The 24,049-nt window shown below is 56.3% G+C and overlaps 1 protein-coding gene across 1 annotated transcript; it reads right to left on the minus strand.

Moving 5' to 3' along the window:
• Positions 1-1,116: 1,116 nt before the first annotated feature.
• PRPF8 (pre-mRNA processing factor 8) lies at positions 1,117-23,737 on the minus strand. Its single transcript, XM_038758903.1, has 42 exons — positions 23,560-23,737; positions 16,497-16,665; positions 15,544-15,708; positions 15,222-15,440; positions 14,899-15,111; positions 14,595-14,720; positions 14,368-14,473; positions 13,654-13,844; positions 13,365-13,484; positions 13,076-13,265; positions 12,850-12,969; positions 12,599-12,733; positions 12,371-12,500; positions 11,951-12,147; positions 11,560-11,766; positions 11,214-11,377; positions 10,959-11,085; positions 10,635-10,827; positions 9,752-9,939; positions 9,411-9,649; positions 9,006-9,152; positions 8,659-8,869; positions 8,403-8,519; positions 7,841-8,088; positions 7,573-7,752; positions 7,198-7,333; positions 6,891-7,060; positions 6,610-6,739; positions 6,355-6,501; positions 6,106-6,266; positions 5,347-5,538; positions 5,012-5,249; positions 4,758-4,886; positions 4,046-4,159; positions 3,745-3,918; positions 3,288-3,481; positions 2,866-3,105; positions 2,635-2,776; positions 2,265-2,405; positions 2,018-2,157; positions 1,720-1,922; positions 1,117-1,436 (listed from the first exon to the last, which is right to left on the minus strand). The coding sequence occupies exons 1-42, from the start codon at positions 23,657-23,659 to the stop codon at positions 1,282-1,284; spliced, it is 7,008 nt and encodes a 2,335-aa protein (XP_038614831.1). The 5' UTR covers positions 23,660-23,737; the 3' UTR covers positions 1,117-1,281.
• Between the last annotated feature and the right edge of the window lie 312 nt (positions 23,738-24,049).

The raw sequence follows: 24,049 nt of genomic DNA on the forward strand, positions 1-24,049 counted from the left end.
CTTTGTCCAGAAACGCTCTGGGCATATTACCCCCCTCCTCAAAAATCTCCAGTGGCTACCAATCTGCGCATCAGGCAGAAACTCCTCACCCTGGGCTTCAAGGCTGTCCATCACCTCACCCCCTCCTACCTCACCTCCCTTCTCTCGTCCAGCCCAGCCCACACCCTCCGCTCCTCCGCCGCAAATCTCCTCACCGTACCTCGCTCTCGCCTGTCCCGCCATCGACCCCCGACCCACGTCCTCCCCCGGGCCTGGAATGCCCCCAATCCCTCTGCCCATCCGCCAAGCTAGCTCTCTTCCTCCCTTCAAGGCCCTATTGAGAGCTCACCTCCTCCAGGAGGCCTTCCCAGACTGAGCCCCTTCCTTCCTCTCCCCCTCATCCCCCTCTCCATCCCCCCATCTTACCTCCTTCCCTTCCCCACAGCACCCGTATATATGTATATATGTTTGTACATATTTATTACTCTATTTTATTTGTACATATCTATTCTATTTATTTTATTTTGTTAGTATGTTTGGTTTTGTTCTCTGTCTCCCCCTTTTAGACTGTGAGCCCACTGTTGGGTAGGGACTGTATATGTTGCCAATTTGTACTTCCCAAGCGCTTCGTACAGTGCTCTGCACATAGTAAGCGCTCAATAAATACGATTGATGATGATGATGATGATGGATACAAGCAAATCGGGTTGGACACTGTCCCTGTCCCAAGGGGGATGCACAGTCTCAATCCTCATTTTACAGAGGAGGGAACTGAGGCCCAGAAGTGAAGTGACTTACCCCAGGTCACCCAGTAGACAAGGGGCAGAGCTGGCATTAGAACCCACCGCTTCTCACGGAGTGGTGGCCACAAGAGCGGGGGGCACCGATGGCCCGAGGGAGACCCGCACCTCACCCTCTGCTGCCTTGCACCCCAGTTGCAAACTGAGCTTCCGGGGCCTGGACCCGGGCCCTTGAGTGTGGTGTATGTGGGCACCGTAAGCCCTCAATAAATACGATTGACTGATGAGTGGTGGGCAAGCCCGTTCCAAGGGACACCCCTGAGGACGGGCTGCCCTTAAACCAGGCCCGGAGTGACGTTTTCCACCTTCCCCAGAAGCCAAGCCACCCAGCGGGTCTCATTTATACAAAATTTATTGTCACGCTGTTCTCCAGACAACGGGCCCGGGGCAACAAGACAGAAAAAGACGAACACGGAGAACGGGGACGGGATGGGCCGACGCTGCTGAATATCACCAGCGGCAGAGTCCGTGGGGGCGGGCGGCTTGCCGGGGCGTGCCACTGCTAGGCGTACAGGTCCTCGCGGTCGGCCGAGTACACCTCCCCCTCCTGCAGCAGGGCGAAGTTGAGGAAGTGGGAGGGCCGGTGCACCTCGTGGTAAAACTCCTTGGGGTTGGCCAGCTGCAGTTCGTACTTCATGTTGGGGTCGTGACGCACGCCTAGAGGGACGAGCGGCAGCTCGCATCACGCGGCGAGGGGGGAAGGGGGAAGGAAACACACCCCGGGTTCTTCCCCCGAAACTACTTAACGGCAGGGTGGGCCCGGGAGCGAGCAGAGGACAGCGGCACCCAGCACCGCCAGACTGGCGGCTTCCTGCTCCCCAGTGGTCGACGAGGGCTGGGATCCTCCCTTATATCGATGGCATCACCTCCCTCAAAGAGCTTACTCCCCCTTTTCCTCTGCGGGCCCTCCCCTCTGGTCTGCCCCCGCCAGCCCCCTCACCCATGAAGTTGTAGTTCCAGGAGGCCTGGGCAGGAACCATGAAGAAGCCGAGGAAGCGGTCGGACAGGAGCATCTGCACGCGTTCGTAGTGGGAGGGCAGGTAGCCCTTGGGGTTGTTGCCCTTGTCCGTGTTCTGCCGGCCCCACTCGTAGCCGCTGGGAGTCAGCTTGTAGGCGGTGAGCGTGCAGGAGCCGGGGGTGAAGCTGGCAGAGGGAGAGCCCGGTCAGGAAGGGTGGGGGTGGGTCTGGGTCCGAGGGGCCCTGCCCCCTCCCTCCCCGGGCCCCACTGTTCTCCCCACCTGCAGGTGATGATGATGGTCTTCTCCCCGTCCCAGGACGGGTTGTCGGCCATGACCTTGGCATGGGTGGTCACGTCCTGGGGGGACAGCTGGGGGGACTCATTGGGCTGGGTGTGGATCCAGCCCAGGGGCTCCATTTCCTACCAGATGAGAGTGAAGGAGGTCAAGAGTCAGGCGGTGGGCACCCCTCCCCCCCGAGGGCGTTGCAGCCCCCCGCCTTGCCCCCTCCCCAGGCGGCCAGCCTCACCTTCAGGTACTCGTGTTGGGGCAGCTGGCCGGGCAGATGGACCGTCTGGTGGGTGCCCCACTGAGGCACCATGACGATGCAGCGGATCTCCTTCACCTGGGGGTTGTCGGGCGGGCTCACCCCGTAGAGGTACCCTGCGATCTGGAGACGCCAAGGGCGGAGTCGGACACCCCCACCCTGGTCCTTGCCCCTCTCCTCCGGTGACCCAGAGACCATCCCATCCCACAATGATAACTATGCCTTTTCAGTGCTTACGACATGCCAAGCAAGCACTGTGCTAAACAATGGGGCCATCGGAACCCCAGGACCCCCAGGAGCTCCATCACCCGACCCGTGGACTCCTCACCCCATCCCCTCAATGCCCCCTCACCTGGGCCCTCAGGTCAGAGATGCAGATAAACTTCTTGAGCACGTTCTTGGGCAAAATGTAGGTGTAGCCAGTCTCCTTGATGTCGTCCGATGAGACGTAGATGTGGTTGGTTCGCAGGTGGAGGTTGGCGGCGGAGATGGCCCTGGGGAGCCGAGGGGGTGGGCGGTGAGCACGGCCTGAGGCTGCCCGGAGCATTGCCCCACTCCCCACCCGCCTCTCCCAGGCCAGTACCTGACCCTCCACTCGGTCTTGGAGGAGAAGGTCTGGGTCTCGTAGTTACTGGTGGTGGAGGTGATGATCTCGTCGCCGTGCTTGTTGACGGTGCGGGTCTGGGTGGCCGTCAGTTGGGACTGCTCCTTGGTCTGCTTCTCGATCTCGGCGATCTGCTGCCGCTGCTGCGATGGGGCCGAGATCTCCATGCCCAGGATGATGTCGCGGATTTCCGACTGCGTCAGTGACGCCACGTTCACGCTGCGGGGACGGCACGATCCTTAGCCCCGACCTTAGGGGGGATCCCCGTGTCTAGCCATCCCCCACCCTGGCAGTGTGTGCGTGTGTGGGGGGGGTGAGGTGGGATGGGGATGGGGTGAATTCAATCTGCGAAGCCCACTCCCCCACCCCGCCCCACCCCCTGGCCTCAGACTGCCGCTCACTTGTTCTTCTTGCCATAGTCGGCCAGAATCAGGTCCTTGAGCTGCACCTCCACTTTGATCCATTCTTCGTCGGTCAGCGTGGGCCAGATGTGGTGCGGCTCTGTGATGGTGGTTTTGTCCGGCTTCAGGATCACCTTGGCCCGGTCGTTGTTCACATGCAGCGCCCGCAAGATCAGAATCAGGCGGGAGAAAGCCTGGCGGGGAGAGGGGAAGGGCGAGAGAGGGCAGCGTCAGTCCCAGGATCCTCTTCTCCCTCCCAGGGAATACCTATGTCCTTATCTTCCTTCCCCAATTCTCGCCCAAGCTAGGAGCAGAACTTAGGCGCCGACCCCTAGTTCCGAATCAGGACCCAGAGTGGGGGGGGGGGGGTCCCCTACGACCAGGCCCCAGGCCCATTCCCCTCTCCCAGTGCCACCCCCCAACTCCCCCGCAAGCACACGCGCACACAGCCCCGCACCGTGTAGGAAGAAATGGTCTTGAGCCAGTCGTCATAGAGGTTGAAGAGAACCATCTGGGGCTCGGTGGCCTTGAGGATGAGGTCTCCGAACTTCTCCACCTTCAGGCAGGCCTGGAAGGGCAGCTGCAGCTCCGAGCCTTTGATCACGATGTTGGGGAAGTCCAGCAAGTGCACCTGGGACAGACGGACGGAGGTGGGGTCAGACAGGGACTGGGGGACCCAGGCCGCCCTCCCCCCTGACCACCCCCTGAACACTTCCTGCTCGGCACAATTCCTCCAACCCTTGGCCAAGGGCCCTCACCTCGAGCGGATCCAGCATGCCCTTCCTGGTGACAATGATCTGCTTGGGCTGCTCCTCCACGGGCAGGGAGCGGATCAGGGCGGCCACTTCCTCCGCAGTCTTCCACTTGGCCAGCTGAGGGTAGGGGGGGGAGGGTCGAGAGTCGGGGAGTAGGGAGATAGATGACACTGGTCACTTCAGGAGGAAGTGGGAGCGGAGGAAAACGCATTCTACCCCCAGCATCTCAGGGAAGTCACCCCTTCCTCCCATCAGCCCTCCCCGGCTGAGGCCTCCTGCTGAGGCAGAGCTGAACAACTTGGGGACCAGAAACCACTTGAATTAAAGACCGGGTCAGCCCAGGGAGCACTTAGTCCAGTGCTCTGTACTCAGCAGGCGCTCAATAAATACCCTGACTGCTCCTGCAGCGGGGAGATGAACCACTGTTCCCGTGCCCCCTGCAGTCCCAGGGGACTGGAACAGAAGGCTTGGGAGACCTGCCAGGACCCCACACTATGAGGCTCCAAAACCGGTCTCTGTCGTCTCCTTTGAGAATCTACTTGGTCAGGGAAGCATTCACTCCCACAGCCTGGTGCTGTGGGGCGACCACCACCACTGCCCCCAAGTTTTTCTCTGGTGGACCCAGAAGCTCTCTGCCCCGGGGCTGCTCCCACTAGGTAGATTCCTTGGCTCTCAAGGAGGCCCACCCCCCCCGCCCCTCGGGGAGACCACCCACCTGCCCCAGACGCTTCTGCCCGGCCCACACGGACGTATGGATGATCTTGAGGAAGAGCTGCCCGGTGCGGGGGTTGAAGATGAAGATGGCTCCATTGATGGGCTTAGTGGTCAGGTTCCCCTCGAAGGTCTGAAAGAGGAGGGGGTTCCCCAGTCAGTGCGAAACCCACCGCTCCTTCTCCCCCAACAGCACCCCCGCACCGAGTTCCACCCTCACGGAGCGCTTCCCCCTAGGTCTCCGGGGCTGGGGCCCACCTTGTGGATGGTGACCCTGTAGACGTTGGTGTCGTCCACGAACCAGATGATCTGGTTGGAGAAGAGCTCCCCGTAGTTCTGGGAGGACAGGTAGGGCTCGGTGGGCTCGGAGGAGTAGAGCTGCAGCCCCTTGCGGATCCGCTCCCTCAGCACGTACAGCGCCGGATTGGCCTTCATGATCTTGGCCATGGCCTGCTGGATCAGGGGCTTGCTTCCGGGGAACCAGTTGCCATAAGCGCTGCGGGAAGGGGGAGCCGGGTCGGGCCGAGACCTCTGGCTGCGGGCCAGAAGCCGGGCCCCGGGCCTGTGTCGGGGAGGGGAGACGGGAGGCTCACCTGTGCAGGTTGTAGGCCAGGTCAATGGCGATGAGCACGCCCGTCGGGGACGGGTAGATACTCATGTTGTCGGTGGTGTAGTCCAAGAACTTGGCCCGGGCATAGCGCTCTATGTCGTGGGAGTCGTAGTCCCCCCAGCGCAACTGGATGTCGATCCAGTACTTCTGGGTGGTCGTGCTGTCCATGACATCCCTGGGGGAGGCAGGTGATGGGGGGAGGGGGTAAGGAGGGAAGGGCAAGGGCCAGGCGTCTCTAGGAAACAGCATGGCCTACCGGAAAGAGCACAGGACTAGAAGCCAAAGGACCTAGGTTCTAATCCTGCCTCCGCCACTTGTCTGCCACGTGACCTTGGGCCACTTCGCTTCTCTGGCCCTCAGTTACCACATCCACAAATTGGGACTTGTGGGACACGGGACCGTGTCCAACCAGATTACCTTACATCTACTCCGGCACTTAGTACAGTGCCTGGAACACAGAAAGCATTTAACAAATGCCATTTACCAAAAAAAAAAAAAAGATGCAGAAACTTGCCCTGCCCTTCCCCTTCCCAGCTCATTGAGGCCCCAGTGGCTGGAGGAGTTGGGAGAGGGGAGAGGTAACCCAAACTCCAGAGAGGAAGAGGATCAGGATGAGGAGAAACGGAAAGCCTGGAGGGGAAGTGCTTTCCCTCCAAAGAACACTGCCAGGAAGCCACCAGAGCGGCCCCGAGGCAGACATCCTGTTCCCCGTGCCCCCACCCAACCCGGGGAGCGGGCTCACTTGGAGTCGGCCAGCAGGGAAGGCCGGGAGACGTTCCACTTGTAAGAGGCGAAGAGCAGGATGTCGGCACAGGAGGAGTTCATCTTGTACGACTTGCGGGGATGGATCGTCTCCTTCTGCACGGTCTCTATCTCCAGAGCGTCCAGCTCCTGGTCAAACACCTGGGGCCCGAAGGCGAGAGAGACAAGGTCAGGACCCGGAGCAGGGTGGGCCACGCTCCCTCCCGCCCACACCTGTCCCTCGCCTCACCTGACACAGGTCCATGACGATGCTCTCGTGGATCTTCTGCCACAAATGGGCCCGGAAGATCTGGATGAGGGAGATCTTCAGGGTGGGGATCTTGCCGTGCATGAAGATGCCAGTCAGGTCCAGCTGCACCTGGAATCCTACGTACACCTACAGAGGGGGAGGGGGAAGACTGAGGACAGGGCGGCCACGGGGGCGAGAGCACGGGGGGCGGCTGCCGAGGGGGGAGAAACCGTACACCCCTCATCGCCGACTCACGTTGGCTCTGTTGATAGTCGGGGACCACCAGAGGGTGAACCTACGGTTGGGGATCTGGTTCAACCCCGACCTCTGGGCGTTGGTCAGTTTCTTCCACTTCATTGACTCTTCAAAGCCGCTGGCTTTCTCCCTGGGAGGGGGAGAAGAGAGAGCAGAGTCGGCAAGCTCCTGACACTCCCCTCCCCACCCGGGGGGCTGTGCCCGGGGAACCACTGAGGGCCGAAGTGGGTCTGCGCTGCCAGAGGGCCGGTGGCGGGTGTTAGGGAAGGGGGGATCCTCACCAGAAAAGCCCCTCCCAGGTGGGGAAGTAGGTGCCCTTGAAGAGAGTATGCTCCAGGATGCCCTCCACGCCCCCCAGGGCCTGGATCATGTCCGTGCGGTAGTTATTCAGGTTCCAGAGCTTGCCGTCGTGGCGTTGGTGGGTCCACCAGAACGGGTTCTGTTTCAGGACCTGAGGGGAGGGGAGGGGAGGAGACGGCCCACCGTGAGGGGCTCTGCCTGGGCCCAGTTCGGGCCGGTGGGACGGGGCGGGCAAGCGAAGGCTTGGGGATGTCACAGCTCCTCCCTCCCCAGGGCCTCCCCACGCACCTGGTACTGCTTGAAGTCAGTGCGGACACGCCAGCCCTTGTCGTAGGCCAGCGTGTGCCGGTCCTTCTGGAACAAGGTGTTGATGCGGGGGATGCCCCGGTCCCAAGAGTCCTCCAGGTCCTCCAGGGTCAGCCGCCTGGAGAGGAGTGGGGGGCACGCACGTTACGGCAACGAGTGGCCAAAGGCAGAGAGAAGCCCGTTGGGGGAGCAAGGACGGTTGCAGCCTAGGCATCCTCACCCCTCTTCTCTCTGGCTCCAGGGAGACCGTGACCAGTCCCCAACTCCTCCAGAGTTCCTGGGTTTGCCCAGGGCCCAGACCGCCCGCCCTTCACAGGTCTCCCGCTTTCCCCCCGCCCGACGATAGCAGGCCCTCACCTGTTCTGGGCAATGGCCTCCTGCCTCTTGAGAGCGTACTCGGCCCAGACGCGCTGGGAATCGATGAATTCGCTCTCCCAGGGCTGGATGTAACGGTACAGATTGGGGATGAGCTGGTCCTCCTCGTGGCTCATTCCCGAGCGGAAGTGGGTGATGCCCACGTCGGTCTGCTTCGACCACCTGAGGGAGGCGCGCAGCTGAGGTCAGAGGGACCACCCGGGGCCCGGAACGGGCTCCCCCGGGCGGTCCTCCCCCGGCCGGGCCCTACCTGAGGTCGGACTGGGGGATGAGCACGTGGCCCATCGACAGCATGCCCAGCCCGCCCAGCTCCTTGGGCGTGTAGAAGACGACCGGCGGGAAACGGCTGGGCATTTTGGAGTTGAGCCCGATCTTGATCCGGGTCTGGATCTTGTTCTCGCACTTGACCAGCAGGTCCAGCAGCTCCTGGGTGTTCACCACTGCCTCCCGGAAGTACGTCATCAGTCCGATGAGGGCCGTATTCCACTTGTTCACAATCTGGGGGGCGAGGGCCAGAGTGAGGGCGGGGAAAGGGAAGGCGGGATGGGAAGAGGGGGCTGGCGGCGCCGTCTCGGGTGGGGCGGACCCAGATGGAACGTAAGAGGGAGCCGAGTCCGCCCGGAAGGTGGAAGGCGTTGAGGAGCGCGTGAGTGGCAGGGTTATCATATCAATCGTATTTATTGAGCGCTTACTGTGTGCAGAGCACTGTACTAAGCGCTTGAGAAGGGTTGAGAAGGAAAGGGGGAAGAGAGCAAATGGAGGTGTCGAGGGAGCTCCCACCCCCGACCCCCAACCCGGGCTGCCTCAGGTACCTTGGTGAAGGTGGTGGAGCCGGAGGCCATGAGAATCTGGCGCACCCGGTTATGGAAGCGCTGCATCGACTCGTCATCTACCCGCAGGAAGCACTGGGCTGTCCTCTCCTTGGTCACCTGGACACGGAAAGGTCGGGGGACTCAGGGGATGGGGACGACGGCCCTGCCCCCTCCGCGTGAGCGCGCGCACTCACTCCAACGTGAGCACTCTCTCTCCGTCCCCTCCTCCCCTGCACCGCCTCAGCAGAAGCAGCACCTCGTTCTGCAGGTTCCAGACGCCGTCCTTGTGCGTGAACTCCTCGTAGCTGGTGCGGCACTTGGGCAGGATGCGGCACTCGAAGCCACACATGTTGAACAGCAGGTTGGGGTTGTCCTTGCTGTACACCGACACGAAGCTGTTCTCCCACTGCACCGTCGTCACCGACCGCGGCAGCCGGTTCTTGATGTCCCAGAACACGGCCCGGCCCCTGCACGGCAGAGGAGAAGGGGTTGCCCACTGGCTCACGGCGAGGCGGAGGAGGGAGGGGGACTCCGCCCGGCCCCCTCCCTCCCCGGGGCCGGACCGCCGCCCCCCGCCTCCCAGCGCCCTCCTCGCATCCTCACAGGTTGACGTCGTGCTTCATGAGGCGCATGCGGGCGTCACGGGGCCAGCACTTCTTGTTATTGTAGCCCACGATGTTCTCGTTGTTGGGGTCCGGGTGCTCCGTCAGGTAGCGCTGGATCAGGTCCCGGGCCTCGTCCGCCGTGAACCTGTTCCGGGAGAGACTCAGCTCAGACCGGGGCCCGCCGGGGGGCCGGAGACCCTCAGCAGCAGCATCACCACCACCACCAATGGCATTTATTGAGGGCTTACTGGGTAGAGCACTGTACTATGTACTTGGGAGGTTCCGATACAACAGAGTTGATAAGACACGTTCCCTGTCCACATTTCCCCGCGGGGGACTGGGATCAGACACGGGGAATGGTCCCACCCCGAGCCCTACTGTTAGGGGCAGGGCCGGCCCCCACCTGAAGAAGATGTGGATGCGATCGATGTATCGGCAGAAGAGGCGGATGGGGTGGGCGGCCTCGGTGGCGATGTCCTGGAAGCTGAGGAAGTCGTTGGGCATCTGGGGGGGCCCGGCCATCTCGCTGGCCCGGTGCAGCCCCAGCACCAGAAGGTCCATCACCAGCCCGTAGTACTGGACGATGAACGAGGCAAACTGCAGGCCCCGGATGATCCCGTACGAGTTGGTGTGGTTCATGTCCTGCAGAGGCGGCGGGGTGGGCTCTCAGCCTGACGCTCCTCGGCACGGTCCCCCCGCCGCGGCCGCCCCCCCCCCCCCGCCCCAGTGCCCCCCGGCCCCCACCTTGTAGTTGATGACGACGTTGTTCTTGGCCGTCATGTAGTCGGCGATGTTGTGGTCCACGATGAGACGCAGCAGCCGATTGAGAAGGGTCAAGTCGATCTTCTCGTACATCTTCTCGAAGCGTGACTCCAGCATCACGTTGCACTCGCCCTCGTTGGTCTCCCACACGTCTTGCAGGTTGTTGATTCCTGGGGAGGAGGGGAAGGAGGAAGGAAAGGGGGACCGTGGACAGGAGGGTGAGCCGTCGACACCAGCCCTGTGACTCCCTCCTCGATGCCCCGTGCTGAGCTGGGCCCTCCCTTAGCTTGCAGGAATCGATCGATGGTACTTACTGAGCGTTTACTGTGTTTAAGCGCTCGGGAGAGTACAACACGAAAGAGCTGGTACACTTCTTCCCTGACCATAAGCTTATAGCCTAGAGGAAGTTTGCCTTCCACTGGCACTGTGCTAAGTGTCCTCAACCTAGATGCCTGGCACTTTGTGCCACGGCCAGGCGCCGCCACTCAAAACCCAGCAGTGTGAAGCGAGCTTGTGGGTTGCATGCGTTCACGTGTGGGTGGGACCTTGGGTCCTACTCAGGCAGGCAAACTCACAAACTCCCCCCCGGAATGTAAGCTTGTTGTGGGCACGGAACGTGTGTTATACTCTCCCAAGCACTTAGTATAGTGCTCTGCACCCAGTAAGTACGACTGACTCACACACACGCACTCGCTTACTCTTGACCTGTCTGATCTGATTCTCCCGTTACCTGCCCCAGGTTTGGCACCCTATAAAGGCCTAAAACATCCCGTAACCGTCCGGGAGAACAGAGGGGAGCCGACCACGGCGTCCTCCCCAGCCCCCCACGGCCACGGTCCGGCCTCCTGGCCCAGACCCACCTCACCTTGGCACCACTTATAGACCAGCAGCGGGGGAGGCTCCGTGTCAGCGGGTTTGATCCAGGGCGGGAAGAGCCGGCGCTTGTCGGCCTCGTACCACAGGTACTGGTCCAGATATGCGTCCGTGATCTTCTCCAGCGGCTCCACGTCGTACACCGGTACCAGGTGGCTGTACAGGTCCATGAATTCAATGCCCACCTGAGGGGAGCGGGAGGAAAGAGAGGGGCCGACTCACAACCATGCTGGGGACCCCGTCTCTCTGCCCAGACCGGGCCAGGCCAGGCGGTGGGCAGGCTGACCCCCTGCCCCTCCCTGCTCCGCTCCCTCACCTCCTTGAAGGCTCTCTGGGTGAGCAGGTGTCGCTTGATTCGGGACAAAGCTTCGTGGGGGTTGTCGTAGGCCTGCTCGATGAGGCCCAGTTCCTCCCTCTGGGACTGGTTCAGGCGGGACTTGACACTGAAACACACCCCGGCACCCAGTTCCTCACCTGACAGGCCCAACGGCGGAAGGAGGAAGAGAAGCCCAAGATGGGAACCCCTCCCCCTGGGCCCGGTCGGCCCCAGCGCTCCCCGCGGGGCCCTCACCTGTAGGCCTCCTTGAGCCGCTCCAGGGCCAGAATGAGCAGCTTGGTGTCGTGCTTGTAGGAAAGCGGAGGGAAGGGGATGGGCGAGAAGCGGCGGCTCTCTAGCCAGTGCACGGTGGTGGTGTACACGGCCACGGCCTCCTCGGCTGTGATGTAGGGCCCGTCCTAGAAACAGATTCCGTTAGCCCCAGGTGCGCCATTCCCAGTCCGGCCTCCCGCCTCCTAAGCCCAACCCTGCTGCCTTCCTTCCACCCGATGAGCCTCCATCCTCGCCGCTTCTTCCCCAACCTCCCCCGGGCCTCTGCAGCACCTGACTGACACCCCCAACCACACCCCCCGCCCCCGACCTTCAGGTAGTTGTGCTGCCGCTCCTGCTCGGCCTTGAGGTACAAGCGGGTGAGGCGGCCCAGATTCTTCTTGCAGACAGTCTTGTCCACGGTGGCTCCGCGGCGGATCCGCTCCCGGTTGTAGTGGGCCGTGTTGGTCCACCAGTCGGCCTTGGCCTTCACGTAGCGCAGGATCATGTTCTCGATTGGGGTTGGCAACCCGGGTACCTGCAGGAAGCAGGTAGGGGGAGTGAGGAGATGGGGGGAGATAGGAAGGCCAGGGCGGTTTTGGCAGCGGTCCCAGCTGATGGTACCAAGGAGGGTAGGGGGAGGACCGTCGGCGCTCTTGGGAGGGTGAGGTGTGGAGGAGGGCGGCACCCAAGCCCTCACCAGGCCTGCCGGGAGCCCTCACCTTCCAAGGGATGTTGGCCTTCCAGCAGCGCCAGGCCTCACTGAGGTGCTGCAGGATGGTCCGCGCCTTGTTCTGCTTGATCCCCTCAGGCATCATGTCCAGGATGTCATGCATCACCGCCGCCCGCAGCTCCAGGTCAAAGTGTGACTCCACGCGCTGCTTCGTCACCGTTTTCGCCACCCCCTTCGAGTGGCGGCCTGCGAAGGGCACGAAGGTGGGGCCCTTAAGAGATGCCACGGGGAGCCGAGGCTGGCCCCCAACCGTTCCCATACTGCCTGCTGGAGGAGGGGGAGGAGCCCTCCATCTACCCACAACACTCCCCCACCGACCCCCTTCCACCCCCAACACCTTTTCAGGGCAAAAGCAGGCCAAGCCCTCTGCCCCCCAGGAAGAGGAAGACGGGTAGGTGAGGGCACTCACCTTCAAACTGGCGGGCCAACAGGTTTCCCAGCCAGCGCTCCAGCAGTGGGGTGATGCCCCGCATGAAGAACAGCCAGACCCGCCAGCCGGGGGCCCAGAAGCCACATCCAGGGCCCTTGCCGACCGGACCCTGTGAAGCCGAGAGAAATCTCAGATGACTGACCACCTCCGGGAAGCATGGGGGGGGGGGGGGGCGGCGGAGGAAGCCGGTGGGGGGCAGGGCCTCACCGTGTTGAAGCGATAGTAGATCAGATGCTTCAGGTCCTTGCACATGCGGATCTGCCTCATCAGCTTGTACTTGTAGCGGTACATGCCCGTCAACTGCCCCACGTGAGCGAAGATGTACTGCAGCCCGTCTGCCAGCTGGAATAGACCGACAGACAGGTAGCCCTTCCCTCCGTGAGCATCCGGCCTCGCTGCTTACCCCGTGCCCTCAGGCTGCAGAGTCTCCAGGGGGCCCGGGCGGGGGCAGGGCTCACCTGGAAGGCATCCACGTTGCCCAGCCGGTACTGGACGTGGCTATCCACCACCAGCTTGGTCAGGCGCAGCACCTCCCTGCACAAATGGAAGGCATTCCCGAAACGAGACTTCTTTCTCTCCTGGAGGAGAAGCAAATAAGTGGGGGATCGGGGTTATGCCCCGCCCAGGGGTTCTCCGCATCCCCCTGGACTCACCCTCACCCTCTCTGCTCCCGGCCCCTGGCACCTTGGTGGTGAGGGTCTTGACGGGCTTCAGGTTGAAGTTGTAGTCCAAGTGCAGGTAGTTGAGGTTTTTACGGTGGATGAGCAGGTTGAGCATGTTGTAGCCCTGCCGGCACACCTGCAGGCCCACCTCCACCCAGTCCAGCTTCGTCGACTGGAAGAACTTGGTGGCCTTGAAAGAGCGGAACAAGTACCTGTGGGCCGAGAGAGAGAACCGAGAGGGGGTGCCTGGCCACGGTCCTCAGTGGGAGGGGCCGAGCCCAGCACCGACCCCCACACCCCACACTTCTCACCTCTTCTTCTGGGCCTTGGGGGGCCGATGCTTGAGAGCATTCAGCACATAGTACTTGAGCAGCTTCTGGTAGGAGACCCTGACCTTGACGGGCTGCCCCGCAGGGCAGTGTTCCCGGTACCTGGAGACCGCAGATACCGGTCAGAAACTCCGAGACGCCCACCGTATCTACCCGGGGCAGAGACCAGAACTTCCACTGGCTCTCTCGCTCCCCTTCCCAGGGACTCCCGAAGACTCTCCCTATGCTCACCACCCCCGGGCTCCCCCTCTCCTGCTCTGCCCCACATTACCAGTTCTTGACCAGGGGGATGTCCAGGGCGCGGCGGGTGCGGCCAGAGCGTAGGTTGAAAGGCCGGGGGGCCCAGAGCAGCGCTATGCCATTAGCGGTGTTATCGGTGTACAGGGGCGTGTCCTTCAGGAAGGGCTCCACAAAGTCCGGCAGCTCAAACTCCTCGTCGTCATCTGGCAACGGTTCCTGGCTCTGAGGGGGCAGAAACACCCAGGGTAGGTAGGAGGGGAGCTCAGCACAGACTGGAGGAAAGGAGACCTCCCAGAGGCTGGACTCAGAAGCAATGGGCGCCACAGAGACTGGGCACACTGGCACGAACAGCAGTGAGGTGCCAGGACTGCCAGGAAGAGAGGGGAGTTGAAGTCGCCCAGAGGAGGCACCTGGGGCCGCTTCAAATAACAATGACCTCTGCGAATGGCTGCCCGGAGACGGAAACACGTGAAGCCCAAGAGCACAACTGAGCCAGAGCTCAAGAGCCTTGAGTCCACCTTGCAAAATGTGGAGGAGACAGTGACAGGGAACTGAGGGGGACATATGGGTCAGGGGCAGTACAGGAAAACTGACTGAAGCTAGCAAGGGGGCCACACTGGGCGGCACTAACAGCTTGGTTCAGGTCTGATTTCCCTCAGTGGTGCCTATGGGAAGACTCAAAGGCCCAGTCGAGGCCTTCACTTACTCCCCACGGGACACTCCCACCCCGCCCCCCGCCACTTACCTTGACGGAGTGTCTGTGTGAGATGGGGTTGATGAGCGGATCGAAGTAGAACGCTGGCAGGTCGGGGTCCTCGGTTTTGATGAAGACCACATTTGGGGTGTGGTACCTGGAAAGCACCCAAAGACGGCTCAGCGCTCCCACCTGCAACCGAGTCACTTCACGCCCCACTCCCCCGTTTCACCAGCCCCACATCTCTCCCCGGGGCCGGGGCCCTCACTGCCTCTTACCAGGTGAGGTGGACATGGTGCGGCAGGTTGTTGTACAGGTAGGGGAAAGCGATCTTGTATTCGGTCCTGATTGGCTGACGAATGATGATCTTGTTGATGTCGTTGAATTCGTTCCAGTCCTCATCCCTGGGGTAGGAGGTGGAGTTGAGTGGGCTGACCCGCATCAGGGATGGGGAGGGGGACCCAGGTTCCATCTTCTGGGCCCTCTGGACCCCCTAGCAGGAAGTGGACTCACCCTCCTCCCTCCCCAGACGGTACCCCTCAGGGACCGTGGAGGCCCGTCACCGTCCACTCCCTTACTTACTGCAGGTTGATATCCCGGACGAGCGGCTCAAACTTAGGCCCACCGGGGATGGCCATGTTGAGGGCCTTGGAGGTGAAGAAGGCCTTCAGGTCAAAGAGATAGAAGTAGTTGTCGTCCACCAGGTCCGTCAGCAGCTGGTTGGCCAGGCGATAGAGGGTGGACATCATGGGCAGCGTGAACTGCCAGCGTTGGTAGGTCGATCCATTCACGTACCTGGCGGGGATCAGATGGGGTCGGGTGAGCGGTGCCAACCTCGCCAGGAATCCTTCTGCCGCTGCAGAGGGAAATATCCCCATCTCCCCCAAGGACTCTGGGTCACTCACTTCCTGCTGTCTCTCAGGGGCTGGTGATCGTAGAACCAATCCAGCACGGGGGCATCTTCCTCAGGATCCAGCTCCAGCTGAATGGCTTCCAGGGGCTCCACGTCCAGGATGTTGTCGGCGTAATCCAGGGGCGGCTCCTCGTCATCGAACGGGGGGAATCGCATCCGCTTGAAGTGCCTTCGATCTCTCTTCTCTCTTCGCATCATGATCCACATGGATCTGGCGGAAGGCCGAGGGCATCGGTGCTCTGCCCCTCAGGAAGGAGACGTCCCACCCTGCTCCCGCCGTGCCCTGCCCACCGCCATCCCTTTGCCCTTTTTACCCCCACTGGGAGATGTAGACGGGCTCGATAACCCAAGGGATCTCATTGACAAAGGAAATGGCCCCGGTGATGTGGTACAAGACGGGCACATCCCGGATCTGCTCCCAAGGCATCGGCATGTTCTCCAGGAGCTTGAGCACGGCGTGAGGCATGTACTTCAGCGCGCTGCCGACACGGAGGGAGACAGGTTGCACAGATTTACTGCCTGCCCAGTGTTCTGCCCTGAGCATCCCTGCCACCCTCCCAGCACACAGCAAAGGCCTGGGGGTCTCTACTGCTACCAGGTCTCACAGCTGCAGACAGCAGATGAGTCAGCCTCCATCAGCACCTCCCTCCGCCTGATCACTGAAGCCCCGGACCCCAGCACTCTTTCAGTCACAGGGAGGTCTGGCCTCCATCTGCACCTCTCTCGGCCTGATCACTGAAGCCCCCGACCCCTGACAGTCACAGGCACACAGGGTCATCCCGGGAGCACAGAGGCTTGGCCAAATACATGTGTTTCTGGTGCACCCACACCCCTGGGCAACAAGCTGGGCATGAAAGTACATGGGCCTGGGAATCTGGAAACCCAGTTCTGATCCCGGCTCTGCCACTTTTCTACTGTGTGGCCTTGGGCAAGTCACTTCACCTCTCTCGCCTCAGTTTCCCTATAGGTATAATGGGAACAAAATACCACAAATTCCACATCTATTACTACAGGGACCAGTGCTTTGAACACAGTAAGTGTTCCATAAATACAACTGAAAGAACAGGGACTATGTCTGACCTGATTGTGTTGTCCCTGCCCTAACGCTAGAACCAATACAAGGCACACAGTAAGCACTTAACATATACCACAATTATTATTATTAAAGGGCTGCTAACATAGTGGACGCCAGGAACATGCGGAATGGTTTCACCCAGTAAACCTTACAAGGCCCTGAGGGCCCCAGATCCCCGCCACACCTCCTTACCCCAGATAGACACGTTTGTCATGCCGGAACTTCCTGTTGGTCATGTCTCCATGGTCACGGATGATCTTCCTGACATGCTCGGGGGGCATGTCCTCCTTCTGAGCATCCACAAACCCAAATTTCCGCTTCTCTGCATAGCGTTTTGCCTGCAGCTGCTGCCACTTCCGGGCTGCCGAGAGAAATGAGCTCAGGGCACTGTTGCCCCTCTGAGGGCCCCCCGGGGCCCCAAGTCCATTTCCTTCCCCTGGCCTGGGGCCCCGGCCATCCGGCTGGAAATCCGTTGAGGAATCCCCTAGTCTGTAAACTCACTGCAGATAAGGACTGTGTCTACCAACTCTGAACTTATTTGCTCCTTCGTTCATCCTCCCTCCCAACCCCACAGCATACAATTTACTTACTTATTTATCTACTTATTTACTTGTTAATGTCTGTCTCCCCCTCTAGACTGTGAGTGCTGCAGGCAGGAGGCAATGTGGTTTAGTGGAAAGAGCACGGGCTTGGGAGTCAGAGGTTGTGGGTTCTAATTCCAGCTTTGTCACTTGTCTGCTGTGTGACCTTGGGCAAGCCGCTTAACTTTTCTGTACCTCAGTTACCTCATCTGTAAAATGGGGATTAAGACTGTGAGCCCCACATGGGACAACCTGATTACCGTGCATCTACCCTGGTGTTGAGAACAGTGCTCAGCACACAGTAGGCACTTAACAAACACCACCATTATTACTATTATTACCCTGGTGCTGAGAACAGTGCTTGGCACATAGCAAGCACTTAAATACCATCATTATTATCATTATTACCTCGGGGCTGAGAACAGGGATTTGTCCACAGTAAGTGCTTAATAAATACGGTTCATTCATTCAATCGTGTTTATTAATAATAATGATGGTATTTTTGAATGCTTACTATGTGCAGAGCACTATATTAAGCACTTGGATGAATAATAATAACAACAACAACAACAACAATATGACGGTATTTGTCAAGTGCTTACTACTTGTTTGGTTTTGTTGTCTGTCTCCCTCCTCGTGGACTGTGAGCCCATTGTTGGGTAGGGATTGTCTCTATCTGTTGTCAAGTCGTACTTTCATTCATTCATTCATTCAATCATATTTATTGAGCGCTTACTATATGTAGAGCACTGTACTAAGTGCTTGGGAAGTACAAACTGGCAACATATAGAGACGGTCCCTACCCAACAACAGGCTTACAGTCTAGGAGGGGGAGACAAACAACAAAGCAAGTAGGTGTTAATACCATCAGGATAAACAGAATTATAGATATAAACACATCATTAATAAAATATAGTAATAAATATGTACAAATAGACACAAGTGCTGTGGGGTGGGGGGGTGATAGGGAGGGGAGGAGAGGACAAGGGGGGCTGAGTCTAGGAAGGCCTCCTGGAGGAGGTGAGCTCTCGGTAGGTCTTTGAAGGGGGGAAGAGAGCTGGTTTGGTGGATGTGAGGAGGGAGGGCATTCCAGGCCAGAGGTAGGACATGGGCCAGGGGTCGACGGTGGGATGTACTTTCCAAGTGCTCAGTGCAGTGCCCTGAACACAGTAGGTGCTCAATAAATACAATCATATAAATAAACACCAGTAAACTAGCTCTCTTCCTCCATTCAAAGTCCTACTGAGAGCTCACCTCCTCCAGGAGGCCTTCCCAGACGGAGCCCCCCCTTTTCCTCTCCTCCTTCTCCCCATCGCCCTCACTCCCTCCCTCTTTCCTACCTCCTTTCCCTCCCCAAAGCACTTGTGTACATTTTTATTACTGTATTTACCTAACTAATGATGCGTATATATAGTTCTATTTATTTATACTGATGCTCGTCTACTCGTTTTGTTTTGTTGTCTGTCTCTTCCCCTTCTGGGTAAGGATTATCTCTATCTAATCCCAGCTCTGTCACTTGTCATCTGGGTGACTCTGGGCCAGTCACTTCACTTCTCTGCGCTTAGTACAGTGCTCTGCACACAGTAAGCGCTCAATAAATACGATTGATTGATTCTCTGGGCCTCAGCAACCTCATCTGTAAAATGGGGATGAAGACGGTGAGCCCCACGTGGGGCAACCTGATTACCTTGTATTCCCCCCAGCGCTTAGAACAGTGCTTGGCACATAGTAAGCACTTAACAAATGCCATTATTATTATTATTATTATTGTTATTATTATCTGTTGCTGAATTGTACTTTCCAAGCACTCAGTGCAGTGCCCTGAACACAGTAGTACGAGAAGCAGCATGGCTTAGTGGAAAGAGCATGGGTTTAGGAGTCAGAGGTCATGGGTTCTAATCCGCTTCGCCATTCATTCATTTATTCAATCATGTTTATTGAGCGCTTACTGTGTGCAGAGCACTGTACTAAGCGCTTGGGAAGTACAAGTTGGCAACAAACAGAGACGGTCCCTACCCAACAACAGGCTCACAGTCTAGAAGGGGGAGACAGACAACAAAACATGTAGACAGGTGTCAAAATAGAACAGACAGAATTATAGCTATATGCACATCATTAACAAAATAGAGTAGTAAATCTGTACAAGTAAAACAGAGTAATAAATCTGTACAAATACAGACAAGTGTTATGGGGAGGGGGGATGAGTGTCAAAACCGTCAGAATAAATAGAATTATAAGCGCTGTGACTTTGGGCAAGTCACTTCACTTCTCTGGGCCTCAGTTACCTCATCTGTAAAATGGGGATGAAGACTGTGAGCCCCACGGGGGACAATCTGATTACCTGTCTACGTGTTTTTGTTTTGCTGTCTGTCTCCCCCTTCTAGACTGTGAGCCCGTTGTTGGGTCTTTATAGGCTGCCGATCTGTACTTCCCAAGTGCTTAGTATAGTGCTCTGCACATAGTAACCGCTCAATAAATATGATTGAATGAATGAATTTCCCTGTATCTTCCCTAGCGCTTAGAACAGTGCTCAGCACATAGTAAGGGCTTAACAAATGTCAGCATTATTATTAGTAGTACGCCCTCACTAAATATTGATAATAAGGCCCTACTGAGAGCTCACCTCCTCCAGGAGGCCTTCCCAGACTGAGCCCCTTCCTTCCTCTCCCCCTCGTCCCCCTTTCCATTCCCCCGTCTTACCTCCTTCCCTTCCCCCCAGCACCTGTATATATGTATATATGTTTGTACATATTTATTACTCTACTTATTTATTTTACTTGTACATATCTATTCTATTTATTTTATTTTGTTAATATGTTTGTTTTTGTTCTCTGTCTCCCCCTTCTAGACTGTGAGTCCACTGTTGGGTAGGGACTGTCTCTATATGTTGCCAACTTGTACTTCCCAAGCGCTTAGTACAGTGCTCTGCACACAGTAAGCGCTCAATAAATACGATTGAATGAATGAATGAAATTGGCAACATCTAGAGACAGTCCCTACCCAACAGTGGGCTCACAGCCTAGAAGGGGGAGACAGAGAACAAAACAAAACATGTTAAAATAAAATAAATAGAATAAGTATGTACAAACAAAATAGAGTAATAAATACGTACAAACATATATACAAAGCCCAGGCTCTTTCCACCAAGCCACGCTGCTCAGCCCGCTGTTGGGAAGGGACCGTCTCTCTATGTTGCCAACTTGTACTTCCCAAGCGCTTAGTACAGTGCTCTGCACACAGTAAGCGCTCAATAAATACGACTGAATGCATGAATGAAATTGGCAACATATAGAGATGGTCCCTACCCAACAGTGGGCTCACAGCCTAGAAGGGGGAGACAGAGAACAAAACAAAACACGTTAACAAAATAAACTAAATAGAATAAGTATGTACAAATAAAATAAACAGAGTATTAAATACGTACAAACATATATACAAAGCCAGGGCTCCCCCCTCCACCCGCCCCCCATCTTACCTCCTTCCCTTCCCCACAGCTCCTGTACATACGTATATATGTTTGTACATATTTATTACTCTATTTATTTTACTTGTACATATCTATTCTATTTATTTTATTTTGTTAGTATGTTTAGTTTTGTTCTCTGTCTCCCCCTTTAAGACTGTGAGCCCACTGTTGGGTAGGGACTGTCTCTATATGTTGCCAACTTGTAGCGTGGCTCAGTGGAAAGAGCCCAGGCTTTGGAGTTAGAGGTCATGGGTTCAAATCCCGACTCTGCCAATTATCAGCCGTGTGACTTTGGGCAAGTCACTTAACTTCTCTGTGCCTCAGTTACCTCATCTGTAAAATGGGGATTAAGACTGTGGGCCCCGTGGGACAACGTAATCACCCTGTAACCTCCCCGGCGCTTAGAACAGTGCTTTGCACATAGTAAGCACTTAATAAATGCCATCATCATCATTCCCCAGAGCTTAGTACAGTGCTCTGCACACAGTAAGTGCTCCATAAATACGACTGAATGAACGAATGAAATTGGCAACATATAGAGACGGTCCCTACCCAACAGTGGGCTCACAGCCTAGAAGGGGGAGACAGAGAACAAAACAAAACATGTTATCAAAATAAAATAAATAGAATAAGTACATACAAATAAAATAGAGTGACAAATACGTACAAACATATATACAAAACCCGGGCTCTTTCCACCGAGCCACGCTGCTGAGCCCGCTGTTGGGTAGGGACCGTCTCTAGATGTTGCCAACTTGTACTTCCCAAGCGCTTAGTACAGTGCTCTGCACACAGTAAGCACTCAATAAATACGATTGAATGAATGAATGAAATTGGCAACATCTAGAGACGGTCCCTACCCAACAGTGGGCTCACAGCCTAGAAGGGGGTGACAGAGAACTAAACAAAACGTGTTAACAAAATAAAATAAATAGAATAAATATGTACAAATAAAATAAATAGAATAATAAATACGTACAAACGTATATACAAAGCCAGGGCTCCCCCACTCCATCCTCCCTATCTTACCTCCTTCCCTTCCCCACAGCACCCGTATATATGTTCGTACATTTTTATTACTCTAATTATTTATTTTACTTGTACATATCTATTCTATTTATTTTATTTTGTTAGTACGTTTGGTTCTGTTCTCTGTCTCCCCCTTCTAGACTGTGAGCCCACTGTTGGGTAGGGACTGTCTCTATATGTTGCCAACTTGTACTTCCCAAGCGCTTAGTACAGTGCTCTGCACACAGTAGGCGCTCAACAAATACGGCTGAATGAACGAATGAAATTGGCAACATCTAGAGACGGTCATCATCATCATCAATCGTATTCATTGAGCGCTTACTGTGTGCAGAACACTCGACTAAGCGCTTGGGAAGTACAAGTTGGCAACACATTGAGACAGTCCCTACCCAACAGTGGGCTCACAGCCTACAAGGGGGAAACAGAGAACAAAACAAAACATATTAACAAAATAAAATAAATAGAATAAATATGTACAAATAAAATAGAGTAACAACTACAAATAAAATAGAGTAATAAATACAAATAAAGTAAATAAATGGAGTAGTAAGTACGTACAAACATATATACAAAGCCCGGGCTCTTTCCACCGAGCCATGCTGCTGAGCCCGCTGTTGGGTAGGGACCGTCTATGTTGCCAACTTGCACTTCCCAAGCGCTCAGTACAGTGCTCTGCACACAGTAAGCGCTCAATAAATACGACTGAATGAACGAATGAAATTGGCAACATCTAGAGACGGTCCCTACCTAACAGCGGGCTCACAGCCTACAAGGGGGAGACAGAGAACAAAACAAAACATATTAACAAAATAAAATAAATACAATAAATATGTACAAATAAAATAAATAGAGTAATAAATAAGTACAAACATATATACAAAGCCCGGGCTCTTTCCACCGAGCCACGCTGCTGAGCCCGCTGCTGGGTAGGGACCGTCTCTTTATGTTGCCAACTTGCACTTCCCAAGCGCTCAGTATAGTGCTCTGCACACAGTAAGCGCTCAATAAATACGACTTAATGAACGAATGAAATTGGCAACATGTACAGTCGGTACCTACCCAACAGCGGGCTCACAGCCTACAAGGGTGAAGACAGACACCAAAACAAAACATATTAACAAAATAAAATAAATAGAATAAATATGTACAAATAAAATAGACTAATAAATGCAAATAAAATACAGTAATAAATACAAATAAAGTAAATAGAGTAATAAATACGTACAAACGTATATACAAAGCCCGGGCTCTTTCCACCGAGCCACGCTGCTGAGCCCGCTGTTGGGTAGGGACCGTCTCTACGTGTTGCCAATTTGTACTTCCCAAGCGCTTAGTACAGTGCTCTTCACATAGTAGGCGCTCAATAAATACGATTGATGATGATGATGATGACTGTCTCTAGATGTTGCCAACTTGGCCTTCCCAAGCGCTTAGCACAGTGCTCTGCACACAGTAAGCGCTCAATAAATACGATTGATGATGATGGTGACTGTCTCTAGATGTTGCCAACTTGGACATCCCAAGCGCTTAGTCCAGTGCTGTGCACACAGTAAGCGCTCAATAAATACGACTGAATGAATCATCATCAATCGTATTTACTGAGCGCTATGTGCAGAGCACTGTACTAAGCGCTTGGGAAGTACAAGCTGGCAACATCTAGAGACAGTCCCTACCCAACAGTGGGCTCACAGTCTAAAAGGGGGAGACAGAGAACAAAACCAAACGTACTAAAAAAATAAAATAAATAGAATAGATATGTACAAATAAAGTAAATAAATAATAGAGTAATAAATATGTACAAACATATATACATATATACAAACATATTTATTTATTTTATTTGTACATATCTATTCTATTTATTTTATTTTGTTAGTATGTTTGGTTTTGTCTCCCCCTTTTAGACTGTGAGCCCACTGTTGGGTAGGGGCTGTCTCTAGATGTTGCCAATTTGTACTTCCCAAGCGCTTAGTCCAGTGCTCTGCACACAGTAAGCGCTCAATAAATACGATTGATGATGATGATATACAGGTGCTGTGGGGAAGGGAAGGAGGTAAGATGGGGGGAATGGATGAATGAATTGTCCTTCAATAGAAGGGATAAATGGATAAAGAGCGGCGATGGAGGGATGGCCCCTGAGGGGAGAAATGGGGTCCGGGCCCGGTGGGGGCCCCCTCACCTTTCTCCTGCAGCTTCTCCTCAGACATGTAGTCCGGCAGCGGCGCCATGGGCCCGGGCACCGGGTTCCCCGCCCCGCGGTAGGGAAACACCGCGGCCATGTCCGGACCCTCCTCCGCGGGACGACCGGGGATGCGGGGATGGCGGCGGGGATGGCGGCGGGGATGGCGGCGGGGACGACGTGGGCCCGCGCTTCGCCCCTTCCACAGCCGCGGTCGCTCCAAACCACAATGGCGGCCCTTCAGCCTTCCCCCTCACGCTCCGAACACGAAGGGAGGGGGGAGGAGGGGAGGGGCCGTACCGCTACCCAATCAGCGCTTAGCGTTTTATGATGGATCGAAGAGCCAGCCAATCAGAAGAAGGAACCGTTTGCCGAAACGACCGCTTGACCCGGAAGTAGGGGCGGGTCTAAAAACGAGGGGGGGGGCCAAGGCGCGCGGCGCCGCGCATGCGCAGGGAGGAAGAAGGCCCCGCCCATCAGCCCCTGACTC

This window comes from Tachyglossus aculeatus, chromosome 17, assembly GCF_015852505.1.
Source record: "Tachyglossus aculeatus isolate mTacAcu1 chromosome 17, mTacAcu1.pri, whole genome shotgun sequence".
Lineage (NCBI taxonomy): Eukaryota > Metazoa > Chordata > Mammalia > Monotremata > Tachyglossidae > Tachyglossus > Tachyglossus aculeatus.